This window comes from Bos javanicus, chromosome 5 (genome assembly GCF_032452875.1).
Source record: "Bos javanicus breed banteng chromosome 5, ARS-OSU_banteng_1.0, whole genome shotgun sequence".
Taxonomy (NCBI): Eukaryota; Metazoa; Chordata; class Mammalia; order Artiodactyla; family Bovidae; genus Bos; species Bos javanicus.
This window is the reverse complement of record NC_083872.1, coordinates 29308075-29321722: the sequence shown is the minus strand read 5'-3', so window position 1 is coordinate 29321722 and position 13648 is coordinate 29308075. Positions and strand designations below refer to the sequence as shown.

Genomic DNA, 13648 nt, shown 5'->3' with positions numbered 1-13648 from the left:
TCCTGAATTAGGGATTGAACCTGAGTCTCCTGTGTCTCCTGCATTGGAAGGCAGATTCTTTACCACTGCACCACCTATAAAGCCTTAAGAAGTAGGCAAAAGGTTAATAACTGTGTCTAATAAGCACAGGGAAATGAATCATATAATTCTCTTTGAACCTGAGAATGTTATTTCCATAGATACCACAATGATTCAAGTTTAAACATGTTTTGGCTTGAATTTTATGCATCTTTGATAGTTACAGTACTATTGCATTAGAAAATGATGCAGACATCTGCCTCATTTTGCTGATTAGGATGAGAACAATTAACTTACTGACACTATAGACTCTGTGTACTCTGTAGTTATTAACAAGAAGTGTCATAAATAAAGCAGAAGGAAAATGAAGCAAAGGTTTAGTTTAGACAACCTAAGATAGCCGATGCCTTGACAACTGTTATGGAATGTAGTTTAAATCTGCTGCTCCCTATCTTGCTTTGGTTATGAACATTTGCTGACTTCCCTGAATTCACTGAATCAGCTCTTTCTCATGCTATCTTTCCAGGCCCTCCCCCATTTCTGCAGGGCCCTAGGATCTCATCCTTGGGGAAGATGTACACCTGTCTCATCTGCCTAAACACAGCTAATTCATCCACTGAATGGTAAATTCCTAGAAGCAGGGATTATAATCCATTTACTTTCCTTTTTATCAGAATACTAAGTACAATACTGAGAACAATAATGAATAGATGTTTGCTAAGTAGAAGTGCTTATTGTTTTTAATCTCAAGATCTTGCCAAATCTTCCCACTTTCCCTTTTAATATTTTAAAATTCAAACTTTAGGGTGGCATAGTAACATCATAAACTCAGATTTATACTTATCCTAAAGGGCTCTTAATTTTTTTTCCCCCCCAGTTCTGGAGTGAGCTGTATGATCCAAGCCAAAAAATAATAAGACAGAGGGTGTTTGCTTTCAATTGTTTTAGAAAAATACAAGTGATGAAATTCAGTGTTTGTTTCCTATCAATACTCTATTGATATACAACTTTTTGCTTATAGGTATTCTCTACTCTATAAGGGTTACAAAAAAATGAAGCCACATACAAGAAAAATAAGAAGTCTTCTGAAAAGTACCTACAAAAATGAATTTTCAATATGTAGCATATTATACTACAGAAATTTCAGTCAGAATTCTCACAGCCTTCAAATTTTTAAGACGTTGATTTCCAAATCAATTACCATAAATAGTCAACTCAAAAATACCTCTGTTGATGTCCTTTAGAACCTAGGACCGGAGAAGGCAATGGCATCCCACTCCAGTACTCTTGCCTGGAAAATCCCATGGATGGAGGAGCCTGGTAGGCTGCAGTCCATGGGGTCGCTAAGAGTCGGACACGACTGAGAGACTTTACTTTCACTTTTCACTTTCATGCATTGGAGAAGGAAATGGCAACCTGCTCCAGTGTTCTTGCCTGGAGAATCCCAGGGACGGTGGAGCCTGATGGGCTGCCGTCCATAGGGTCGCACAGAGTCGAACACAACTGAAGCGACTTAGCAGCAGAACCTAGGACGTGATTTTCTGACTTTTACAATTTTTATTTTCTAGTTAGCAGCAGAAAATAATCTATATTATGCCAAATCAACCTGAAAATTAGGAGTTATATAATGGCTACAGAAAAACTTTCACTATCCATATTAGACATGACACTCTATTCATCACTTATTCTCTCCAAACAGGGCAAGGTAATTAAGGCTTTCATAAACTCCTTTTTAGAATGGGCAAAAATCACATCAGAGGCGAATGAATGGCCACGTCGTTATTTAAATTTGGTTCAGCTGGGAGGCCGCGTGTGGGAGTGTACCAGACAAGCACAGGAACACATGCAGGTTAGCACAGGTTAGCACGCTGCCTGGGGCTCAGTGAAATTTTTAAAAATAATTGGTTCACCACTGTGCACCTCACTCTTATACAGAAACCTGACTAATTTACCACAAACATAAATGTCTAATATTGAAATATTTGTGTATTCATTTTTATACTTCTTGAAAGTATTTCTGGGAATACAAAGGTAAATTCCAAAAAAACAACCCCTTTTCCCTCAAATGGCAGTACTGTGGGAGTGGAAAGATTTAGTCCATTTGTGCTACTGCTAATCTGGCATGACACTGCAGAAAACACAAGAAACAAAGAAGATAATAAATGTGAAGTATACCTGAGGCCTCAAGCTCCTCTGTAAGCCTGGGGTTCTAAAAACTAATTCCACCTTGTTGAAGTCATAACTGCTATGCCTCAGATTTATTCTGACTCCAGGCCTGGGAAAGAAATGTGCTTAGTCACTCAGTTGTGTTTGACTCATTGCAACCCCATGGACTGTATAGCCTGCCAGGCACTTCTGGGAAAGAAAACCAAAGGAAAAAAAAGTACCCACTGAGATAAAATCAAGAATGCAAGGTGAAAAACAAAAAGTGCATTAAAATGCATGTAATATGATCTGTGGTAATGATTTCCTCTTCTTTATGTTTTCTGTAGTGGAGAAATACTCTGACTGGAAGGTCGTCTAGTATTTGGAGAAGGGAAAGATGCAACAATATTGAAAATGTATCTGCATTCTAGACATTAACTCATTGTTCTGTGTATTATATGCACTCTTCTCTACTGGCTCAGGGTAATTATTTTTAAAGTTGCCATCTGCACCTACTATGAGGCTCTTCAAGTGCCACCAACAGACAGACATGTTCCAGTCAACACTTTAGAAACAGGCAAGGAAAGAATCCAACTACTCTACTTCACTACAGTAAACATTCCAGCAGTTGGCTATAATATCTTCCATGAAATCAGGAAATTTTAAGACTTCTGGCATAGAAATGTCATCCTTCATGTTGATTACACAATGAAGATACTTCTCATCAGGCTACCAGAAAGATCCCCCTCTCCCAAAACATGCTCAGCATTAAAAATAGATGAACTGAAGTATTAACTCAGAAACGGGGTCTTCTCAAAACCAAAAAGATTCCAGAATTTTGTGATAATCTTACTCTGAAAGTACTAATGTACTTATTGCTTGAAAAAAAGCAATGAAAAATATTAAAAGTAGCTATACATAAGAGCTCAAAAATTATGCTTAAATTAAAATGTAAAATCATTGATGGAGAAAAGTACGCAGGAAGCCCATTTGCCCCCATTAACTTGGACAAACAGGGGAGGTCATGGAGGGAAGATCCTATAAACAGATACAAACCTGAATTTGCACAATACTTCTGGGGCAAAGGCTCGGTGCTTAGTATCATAATGTTTAAAATTGAGAAGGCTATTTTTATCAGCTGCTATAATCTCTGATGCCTCCCTGACTATTGGGTATGCTCTGACTACTTTTTTATTAGGCCATCACACAGTTATATAGCAGTAGCTGTTCAGTAACAACTATTTAATTGCGTTTTTCTGATATCCTGGATATAGACTATCAGAGTACCCTTTTACAAATTGACTCCATAGTGTTAAACCTCAGAAACTGAGTGAGTATATGAATCTAGGTTAATCTTAAGACTGACTATATTGGGACCTCCCCTTGTGGTCCACTAGGTAAGACTCTGCACTTCCACTGCAGGGGTGGGGGGGCATGAGTTCAATCCCTGATGGAGAATCCCACATTCCACACAGTGGGGTCAAAAAAGGGGGAGACTGATTATATTATTTTCTATATAAGCATGTATCATGAAATCCAGACTGTAAATCATAAGGAATGATTAAATATTAACTTAGCAAAAAAGTCTGTCCAAGACTTACTGTTAGACATCAGTCTCCTCCACTGGTTTTAGCATGATTCAGCTTGCTTTATTATAAAATTTTCTGATTACAGGAATTGTATGAACTGAGAGGTATACTTATAAATTTTTGCTGTAAACTCTAGTCTGTTCCTAATAAGATACAATTTAAGAATGGAGAAAAGCTACAGAAACCCCTCAAGTACTTAATCTCTATTTAACCAACCACCTTATCTTTTTATGAGTTATAAAACAGGATTCTTCCTGCCTTTTTTTTTTTTCTTTTCCCAAACATCCTCTGGTAATCAAACTACTGAGAAATGGAACTGCCCAGGGAGGGAGAAAAAAATTCAACAAACTGATTCATATAGAGTTGCTGTCTCTGTATAAACAAACCAAAACACTGAAACCCATTTTTAAAGTCTCTTTTTCAAATAAAAGCTCATAAATGATGTTAATTGTTTTACTTTTAAGATCAGAAGATCTCTAACCTGAGTTGCAAGGCTATTGCTCTTATCAGAAGTTTCAAGGGTCACAAATTAGAAATGAGGGAATTTAAAGAATCATCTTAGAAAAAAATCTGTGCCACTTACAGGATCAAATCATTATAAATGACAAATCTGTGCCACTTACAGGATCAAATCATTATAAATGACAAAGGCGATGTCTGGATTTTTTTTAAGTCTTACTGAAATGTGCCAAGTTTTAGAGTAAGGCAGCGAGGTTTATGCTCAAAGAGGAAAATGATGCTCAAACATACAGAGGCTGCAGGGTTTGCAAACTCAAAGCCTTTGGGGCTGGAAGGAAATGAGAAGGCACAGACTGCATTCCATTAAAAATGGATAGCTACCATTCAGTGTAAGTCAAATGCACTATCATGAAGGGGTGTGAGCCTGGTGTTCAAAATGTTCTGACTTTTCAATCAGATCAATATGCAGAAACTTTCTGCAGAAAGTTTTAAGTATTTAATGTTTTATTATAAAAATATTATGGAAAAAAATTCTGGTTAGGAAGAAGAATCAAAATATCTATAACCCATACGTGGGCAGGCAGTTTATAACATGTGGACCAATCTTCCAAGTCCCAGTGTGGGTCTAATCTCATACTACTTGGTATAAATAAACTTAAAATGCTTAGCATTCCCTAGGAGAGTCAGCATTAGAAACATCAGCCACTCCAGGATATAGACTTTGGCCTAGAAATGGTGTCTGGAGTATTAATGGGAAAAGGGGGAAGACAAGACATGGTGGGACTATACACACATTAGAAAGAAAACTAATGCCTCCATTATCTTCTGTTGGGCTTTGTAAAGTTCAGTGTTAGAATTCTTTTTTATACCTAAAGTGCTAGAATGGGCTGAGTTCCAATGTAGCATGGAAAACTGATTATTGGTTAAAGTATGATTTCTGGATATTGTTACTAGGTAGTAAGCTCTTTGGAAAATACCATCATAACTCTGAAAAAAAACTCAAGAAAAACAACAACAGAGAAAAATAATAACCACAGAGCACACCGACAACCAGGATGAAACAAGACTGCCAAAGAAAAGAAACGTCTTCTTTTGGAAATGATGTGCTAGTACCAGCAGTTACCAAGGGTTGGTTGATTAAATCCAAGTCAAGTTTAACTGGCCACAGTCAAGTATCACTTTAAAAATCGGTCTATTTGACCAGTTCATTCTGAAAAAGAGCAGTGCTCTTTTTCCTTTGTTACATGTGATTTAGACAAAATAAATATGGTTTATCTGAACAAATTTGTTTAAAAAATACAAAATATCATTTTTATATAAAACTCTACCCAAACCAGTAAGTTCAGGTTTACATAAACACACACACACATATATTTAATTCCAGAAGTTCAGGCACAAGCCCATAGGGGTGTGTGGCCACCATAGGCTAATCATTTAACTCTGGCAGTTGTAGGACTGTTGTGAGGTGGTGGGTCTCTGACCTACACTTAACAGCTGTCAGCTTTAACACCCTTCCCATGAGGAAATTTTTACCTTTTGTTCAAAATATTTGAACAAAACTCACGACTGAACTAACAGAGAAATGTTAACAGGACACTTGGCACAAAAGGACTAAGAGAAAGTGGGTCTTCTATAGTCCCTGAGGCTGTCCGTCATCTAGACACAAGTGAGTCAGCGTCCACGGTGTTCAGAAGGTAGAGTTCAGGTTGAACTGTCAATCCCAGATGGTACTGAGGACAAAAAGATGGAAAAGAGTTAGACTGATTTATAAGTATTTAAAATTGGCATTCAAGTATCTATAATCAGCATATAAAAGTAGCTCTTATTTCAGTTCTGCTATACTGATTTTCTTTCAGAAAATAAATGGCTTATAAATATATGAATGGTTTATGACATATATAAAATAACTGACAGGAGCTGAAATAGTTAAGGATTTGTTAAATGCCAAATACAAAATTTGCACTTTTAACTATTCTTGTGACATACTCTACTTCGGCATGGGTGTTTCTGATCAGGATATTAAGAGCAAATGTACTGCGAGCTTTTATACCTTAATACTAAGTGTGTTAGAACTCAAATTTCAGGGAGTTCCCTGGCGGTCCAGTGATTAGGACTCTGTGCTTTCCCTGCAGAGGGTTCAGGTTCAATCCCAGGTCAGGGAACTAAGATCCTATTAGCTGCACAGAACGGGCCAAAAAAAAGAAAAGAAATCAAATTTCAAATAGTCTAAATTCTAAGCCCTATTGTCTGGGCCCTAATTATCCTTTGGCACCTGAGCAGAAAAAACCTTTCATTAAACAAAAGAAAGAAACATAAAACGGCATGTGCTAAGAGAAAAGGCTCCCAGATGTTTATCAGACTTTGTAAGAATTACTTCAGCTGCCTTTAAAACACATTGCCAGGAACTTCCCTGGTGGTCCAGTGGTTAAGAATCCAACTTGCCAGGCAGAAGAAGGTTTGACCCCTGGTCAGGGAACTATGATTGCACATTCCTGGAGGCAACTAAGCAAGCTCTGGCTCTGGAGCCCACAAGCAGAAACTAGAGAGAAGCTTGCACACGGCAATGAAAGATCCTGCGAGATGCAACCAAGACCCAGTGTGGACAAAAAATAAATATGAAAACAAAGCAAAAAAATATATTGCCAGACTCACTCCAGGAGGCCTAATCCAGATGATGTGTATCAGCATTTGTGAAGTTGTAGCTTACTCTTTTCCTCTCCTTTGCATTCACCCTGGGACAATCACTGAGCCTCCTTGTAGCCCTACTGGTATCACCAGGGGTTTTAGGAACATTGTTGCCCCTTGGTACCAACAGCCTCTTTTGGGCCATTCAATTGTCTCATCTGTATAGAGACTGAACCTTCTGTTGTAAGAATCAAATGAGATCATGTGAGTGCTCAGGACGCACACTATAAATTCACATAAGTATTTCTAGTAGAATAGAGTGCAAAAGGCACTGGGGCTGGGATCAAGCTCCAACTCTGCCATTTCCTATGACCTTGAGCAAATTATGTTTCCTTCTTGAGCCTTATCCTACTCCTTTGTAAAACAGGAATAAATGCTGCACTTTAAAATGCCAAGGACATTAATAAACTATCTCATTTTGTGTGTGTGTGGGTGGGTGTGATGTCGTGTCCGACTCTGTGATCCCATGGACTGTATAGCCCACTAGGCTCTCCTGTCCATGGAATTTTCCAGGCAATAATACTGGAAGGGGTTGCGGTTTCCTAATCCAGGGAATTTTCATGACCCAGGGATCGCACCACGTCTCTTGACTCTCCTGCACTGGCAGACCGATTCTTGACCACTGTGCCACCTGGGAAACCTATCTCATTTTAGTCTTCAGCAATTTTTTTAGACATTAAAAATGCCCATCAGAGGTTTATGATGACTGTGTGACGATGAGACAAAATGGGGCCCATGATAAAACTATTCTCAACTAGAAGGCTAGGAACTACTGAGTCACACTGGCCTTAGGGCAGAAGCACAGCACTTCAGATTTCAGCCTTTATACTCACTTCAGGGTTTTATGACTCAGGTTTTAGTAACCAAGAGCAATTGTCAGATTCACTGACAATCCACTGCAGCCTTTTCTTAAGTGAACTACGGTGGTGGGGTGGGCATGTAGTAAGCAAGGGCTGCATTTTTAGCCCCAAGACCTCCAGGTTGTATCACTTCATGGCTTAGTAGAGAAAACTCCTTCATTGGAAAAGTTTGTTGTATTGCTCAGGGACACTGAGAAATGGAGCTAAATAGCAGAGGAACTGGCTAAACCTTTCAAGGGAAGAGAGGTACGCAAATGAATAAACTATCGGTTCTTACTTACTGCTGGCCCTGTCCATTTTCCACACCCACCAGAAAAAGTATTCAGGTACTTTTGAAAATTTAGCACAGACCAGGCATGCTGCGATTCATGGGGTCGCAGAGTCGGACAGGACTGAGGACAGGACTGAGCGACTGAACTGAACTGAACTGCAACAAAATTAGTCTATGAATTGGCAACTTTTGACCTAAAACATATTCTAGCACTCATCAGAGTATTAAGAGGAGTATCTTTGATATGGTACTGTTTTGGTGCTGCTAAACACCAAAGCTTGGTGTCTAAAGTGTACTATTAAGTGTATACTACGTATTGTATCGGATGATTAGTAAAAATAACATGGGTTCTGGAACTAAGCTAGTCAGGCACAAATGCCAAATGCCTACGATTAGTGATGTGTTATTTTAGTTTCTGGGCCTTCAGTCGCCTTATATATATATATATCCTTTTGCAGTAAGAATTACATGAGGTCATGTGCGTGCTGAGGGCTTCCCAGGTGGCTCAGAGGTAACGAATCTGCCTGTCAATGCAGGAGGCCCAAGAGATGCAGGTCCAATTCCTGGGTTGGGAAGATCTCCTGGAGTAGGAGTACCCACTTGCATATCCTTGCCTGTAAAATCTCATGGACGTAGGAGCCTGGCGGGATACAGTTTATGGGGTTGAAAAGAGTCAGACACAACTAAACCTGCACGCACACACACACACATACACACAGTGTGCTTAGACCCCAACTACCATAATAATGTGTTATTTTTAATGTTCCAAAGCTAAGGTGTCAAAAGGTGACACATCTGGACTCACTGGTCCTGTCCAAGGAAGGAACACAAAGCACTGCAGAGGGCAGAGCTAAAGGAAGTCTCAAACCAGGATCTTCAAATTGTGATGCATCCTATGTTAGCTATGAAATTACACCCAAATAAAGAGTTGCCTAGTGTCTTAGTGGTTAGAATTCTAAGCTTTTATGCCATGAGTCCAATTCCTGCCATGGGTTCAATCCCTGGGCAGGAGCTAAGATCCCCAAAGGCATATGGTAGAGCGAAAAAAAGATTAAAACAAAACAAAACAAAACCAGGGTAAGAAGGATGAGTTAAATGAGAAGAACAACATGGAAAAGAAAATTCTCAGATGATGTCTATGGTGTTTATTCACAGGATTTAGTTCCTGTAAGACAGACAGGGAAGGCTTGCAACAGAGAAAGGGAAAATGAAGTTCTAGTGACACTCTTGGAACAAATTAAGGGTTGACTTAGTTTTTCATGCCATGTGTTTGGTGACAAGCCTAGCAGTTTACTGTGTCTGAGTTTTGTATTTCTATCCGGTCTTTGTATTTATATGCTTTCATTTCTAAGTTAAACAATTTTCCTTTCACCTTCCAAATATGCACACTTTTTATTGGCAGCATATACAGAATATAAACGCCTACCTCAATGGTGAAACAAGACTACAGACAGAAAAATGTTCAGCTTAGAGCAGAAAAAGGCAGAAGGACAGTTTTTTTCTCAATTTTAAATATTTTAATGATGTAAACTTTAGCAATGGCAAAACTAATTAAATCAGTGATAGAAATTAGTGCTTGGTGTCTATAATTCATCAAGTCTTCTGGGAACTAAACCTATATTGAGCCTTGAACAAACTGAATTTGAACCTCAAGAGTCTCCTCATATACATTTTTTTTCAAAGGTAAATATGACAGAAATACATGATCCCAGGCAGGATGAATCTAAGAACATGAAATCACACGTTCGGAGGAACACTGGACATGAAAGGCTGAGTATACACATGAAGAGCTGACTATAAATTACACGCCGAATTTTTATTTAATGCCTCCATGAAACACCCCTAACACCTAGATGTCCAGGGAGGTCAACTGTATTCCTCTATCCCTTCTACAGAGAAAAATCATGAACAGCGTGAATCTAGTATGTCAATCCAGGTGGTAGTTGATGTTTCAGTATTTCAAAGTTGTTGAGATCCCACTCATAGAGTATTTTCAAGGTTTAAAAAAAAAATATCCAGGAAACCAAATTGGAAAAAGGAAAAAAAAAAACTTTTTAATTACAAACCAAGTTTACATATTGTTAAATGGTCCCTAAAAGCTCATTGTAACCACTCCTAAAACCACTAGCAGGACCTCACAGGAGCCAAACTGCAGTTCTTGTCCATTGTTGATAATTCCCAGTATGCTATAGCAGCGGTTATTTCATGCCATGTTTATAAAGAACAAGGACCAATTTACACAAAGTACAATTGTATATCCTTAAACATTTCACACAAACAGAGTGCACATGCTGGCACTGGAAGATGTCAGCTCTAAACACCGTGTACTGTACCCGAAGTAGTGGCTGAAGAGAAAGCACACTTTCTATCTGAAAGCATGAGGTGGAATACAGCATGGGAGTGTTGTTAACACTGTAAAATACTACACACGTAGTGACATAAACTGACATTTAACTGGGAAGAAATTTTCGTCATTCCAAGACATATATATAACTTTGAAAAGAAAACTAGCAGCTTTTACCTGGGCTTCTAAATATTTGTGAATCTGAGACTGACTGCACCCAGCCAGACTCCAAGCAAAGGTAAATGATGTTAGTGTACCATCTTTTACAAAGAATTTCGTCAACATGGCCCTCACCTACTGAGGCCAGACGAGAGCTTAAGAGGTCAGTGCCCGATGTCTCCAGAGTGCCCTTGTGAACAGCTTAGGGAATGATGGTAGGGGAGAGGGAGGAACGGTTGGGGAATTTGTCTCTCATGATTCTGTGCTATGTCACTGGAGGGGCTGAGGTAAAGGTTTGGTCAGTGGAACACACAAGTTTACCCTTAAAGCCATGTAAAAGACAGTCCATTCAGTCTGTGCTTTTGACTGTGTACAAAGTACTGGAAACAATGCCTTTAGGGGCTCAGGTGATCACAGAACATCAATCAATAGGCACTCCAGAAGGAAGACACCAGAAATGCAGTCCTTCAATTGCATTCCCATTACTGTTCTCACCAAGTCAGTGGCTATAAAAGACCTGATTGTTTATCTCCACCGGGCAATGTGACTTGGTTTGACATAATCACATGGTGTCAGGCTCCACATGTAAAAATGTCAGAAGTGGCTGAAGAGCAGCAGCTCCATGCTGAAGGGACCCATTTCCTCTGACTCCAGAGCTCCACCATCTGGTCTCAAAGTTTTTCCCTCTGAGGGAATGGCTGAAGAGAGGTAGCCCAGTGCAACCCTGCAGAGAGAACTTGGCAACCAGTGACACCAAAGGACTCGCTGAGAGGGAGCGAGCTTTCCAACGCTTACATCCAGAGCTCCTGAGATTGCCTTGCAAGTCATCTTGGGCATGCTTCAGAAAAACATGATGATTCTGGTAGAAGGTGTTTTTTAGGAATAAAACAGATGGCTCCTCTTCTTTCAAGTTTTTTCACCTCACCCCAAAGTATCTTGAGAACATCAGTTCATAAATGCTACCATCTTTTTCTATCACTACCCTCCTGGAGGAAGGGGAAGGTTTCTCCACTCTAAGTGCTCAAGAAGAAATACCATTGAGAGAGCTCTGTACTAACATGAGAGTTATTAACATTGGGACTCCCAAGAACATTTCAGTAAGCTCTCAATCTCTGAGGGAAATCATCAGAGTGATTTTTGGAAGAGATTAGTATTAGTCACCATGACCACAAGTGAGTTTTACCATCTGTCCATTTATCATCTTCTTTAATGCTTTCTTACCCCTCTTAATTTTCAATGAAATTAAAGTGAAAATAAGTTAAAAGAATCCTGAACCTGATGGAGGTAGACTATCTCATAATTTTATCTTTAATATGACTCAAACCACCCTAACTGAGATTTTATTTTTTATAGTTAATTCAAAAGGTATGCATAAGGAAAGTATTTCTCAGACTTTTCAATCCATTATCTTTTTATAAATAAAACTTGCATACCTATTCTGTAATTTGTATTATGTTTTTTAACATATAGTCAGTCTTGTTAAGAATCATGCATTGAGAACTATCTCACATAAAGATAAAACAACTGACCCTGGGACAGTGAAAGAATTCAGTGCTGTTTGAGAGCAGGTATCAAGCTGTCAAAGATCCTAAATCCAGTTACCAGGTTAGGAGTTCAGGAGGAAAAATAATGCTATCTTTCAAACAAATATGCAACAATGTCTTTCCCAACAAAGGGCTGAGTCCTAAATGCAGTCTGTGCAACAGCACATACCTTTGGCTATGTTCACACAGTAAACCATAGAAACACACTGGCTCTGATGGCTACCTGTGAACAGTGTTTACTTAGTATAGCCACTGGTGGCTTCTTCGGTCAGCAGGACTTTAGAGATGCTTACCGTGTGCCCACAGTCCAGGAAGGACATGCCCAGTGCAATCAAACATTGCCAACCCTAAAAGAGAAAATATAGTCATCATTCGCTGACCCCTCTGGAGAGCCCACTTACCCCCCTCACCGCCCACACTGCACTGCTCAGATGCAAACCTCTTTGCTGTACTAACTGCAGTCCTCAGCTCCCTCTGTTCCTACTGCTTTGTGTTTGTGGTGTGTTTGTGGCAGAATTCCTTGAAGACCACTACCCATTTCAGTCCTACTCCACTCCTCACAATGCAGGGCAATGACTGACTGGCTAATACAACTGCAACAGTCTCCTGAACTAAACAGTAGGAATTCACCTAGAACCAGTCCTCAGGCTTGAAAATGGGTCTTCAACATTTTCTACAGCCTCAGGGTGACTAAGAACGACTCGGCACTGTCATAACTGATCTGCATGAAGGAAGGATCCTCTTAAGTTCTACAGCACTCTTTTTTTGGGGGGGGGGGGGGGGTTGCAGAGCTCAGTTCCCTTACCAGGGACTGAATCTGGGAGTTTGAAGTGAAAGCCAGAAATACTAACCACTACACCACCAAGAGTCACCCTACAGCGAATTGTTAAAACAATTTCTGTCAAGGCCATACTGAGTTACTTAGGTTTCCTGGGAGTAAGTCCTTGTATTGTAGGGTCAGTATAATCTTAGTGTGCCCATGGTTTACTGAGGAAAAAAGCAGAGCTATATCTATCTAAGACATAATTTTTCGATATTCATTAAAATGATGTTCCCAGTCAAGTATCTGGCAGACCCTGACACGGGGGCTAGGTAAGTATTGTCAGATGAGCAGGGGGTTTCTATCATCCAGTCTTCCCATTCTCTGTAGCAGACATGGTATAAATTCAGCTGTCCCCAGTCCTCAGCCCCTGTGATTTTTAGAGAAACCTGTCTAGAATAATGAGGGAGATGTGTTGTTGGCATAGCTGCTTTTCACTGATATAAGTAATGTTACAGAAGAAGGTGAAAATAGAGAAAAGAATATATCCATAATCCCACCATCCAAAGGCAACTACTATTACCATTTTACATAACTTACTCTAGACTCTTGACCATTTTTTTATTATCTAGGTGTTTATAATTCTGCATTCCTTTTCTTTTCATTATTATTTATTTTGCATTCCTTTTCGATATAGCTTGTTTTATAACCATCATTCTTTAGTAATTCTAGAATAATTCAACGAGAGATTATCACTATTTACTTGAGTCGTCACTGGACAGCTATTAAGCAGTAGAGCTGGGCAGGGCTGTGA

General features: G+C 39.4%; 1 protein-coding gene across 9 annotated transcripts in view; it reads right to left on the bottom strand.

The window, feature by feature from the left end:
* Nucleotides 1-889: 889 nt before the first annotated feature.
* Nucleotides 890-13648, bottom strand: part of SLC11A2 (solute carrier family 11 member 2) — a 36597-nt gene continuing 23838 nt past the window's right edge. For 7 of the 9 annotated variants that reach the window (XM_061416096.1, XM_061416097.1, XM_061416102.1 and 4 more), the window contains exons 16-17: nucleotides 12368-12421; nucleotides 890-5941 (exon numbers count right to left, since the gene is read on the bottom strand). In XM_061416096.1, the coding sequence (XP_061272080.1) occupies nucleotides 5864-5941; nucleotides 12368-12421 (132 nt within the window). In that variant the 3' untranslated portion in view covers nucleotides 890-5863. Of the gene's footprint in view, nucleotides 5942-9149; nucleotides 12422-13648 lie in introns of those variants that run through there. The other 2 variants (XM_061416105.1, XM_061416098.1) reach the window with 2 other exon arrangements.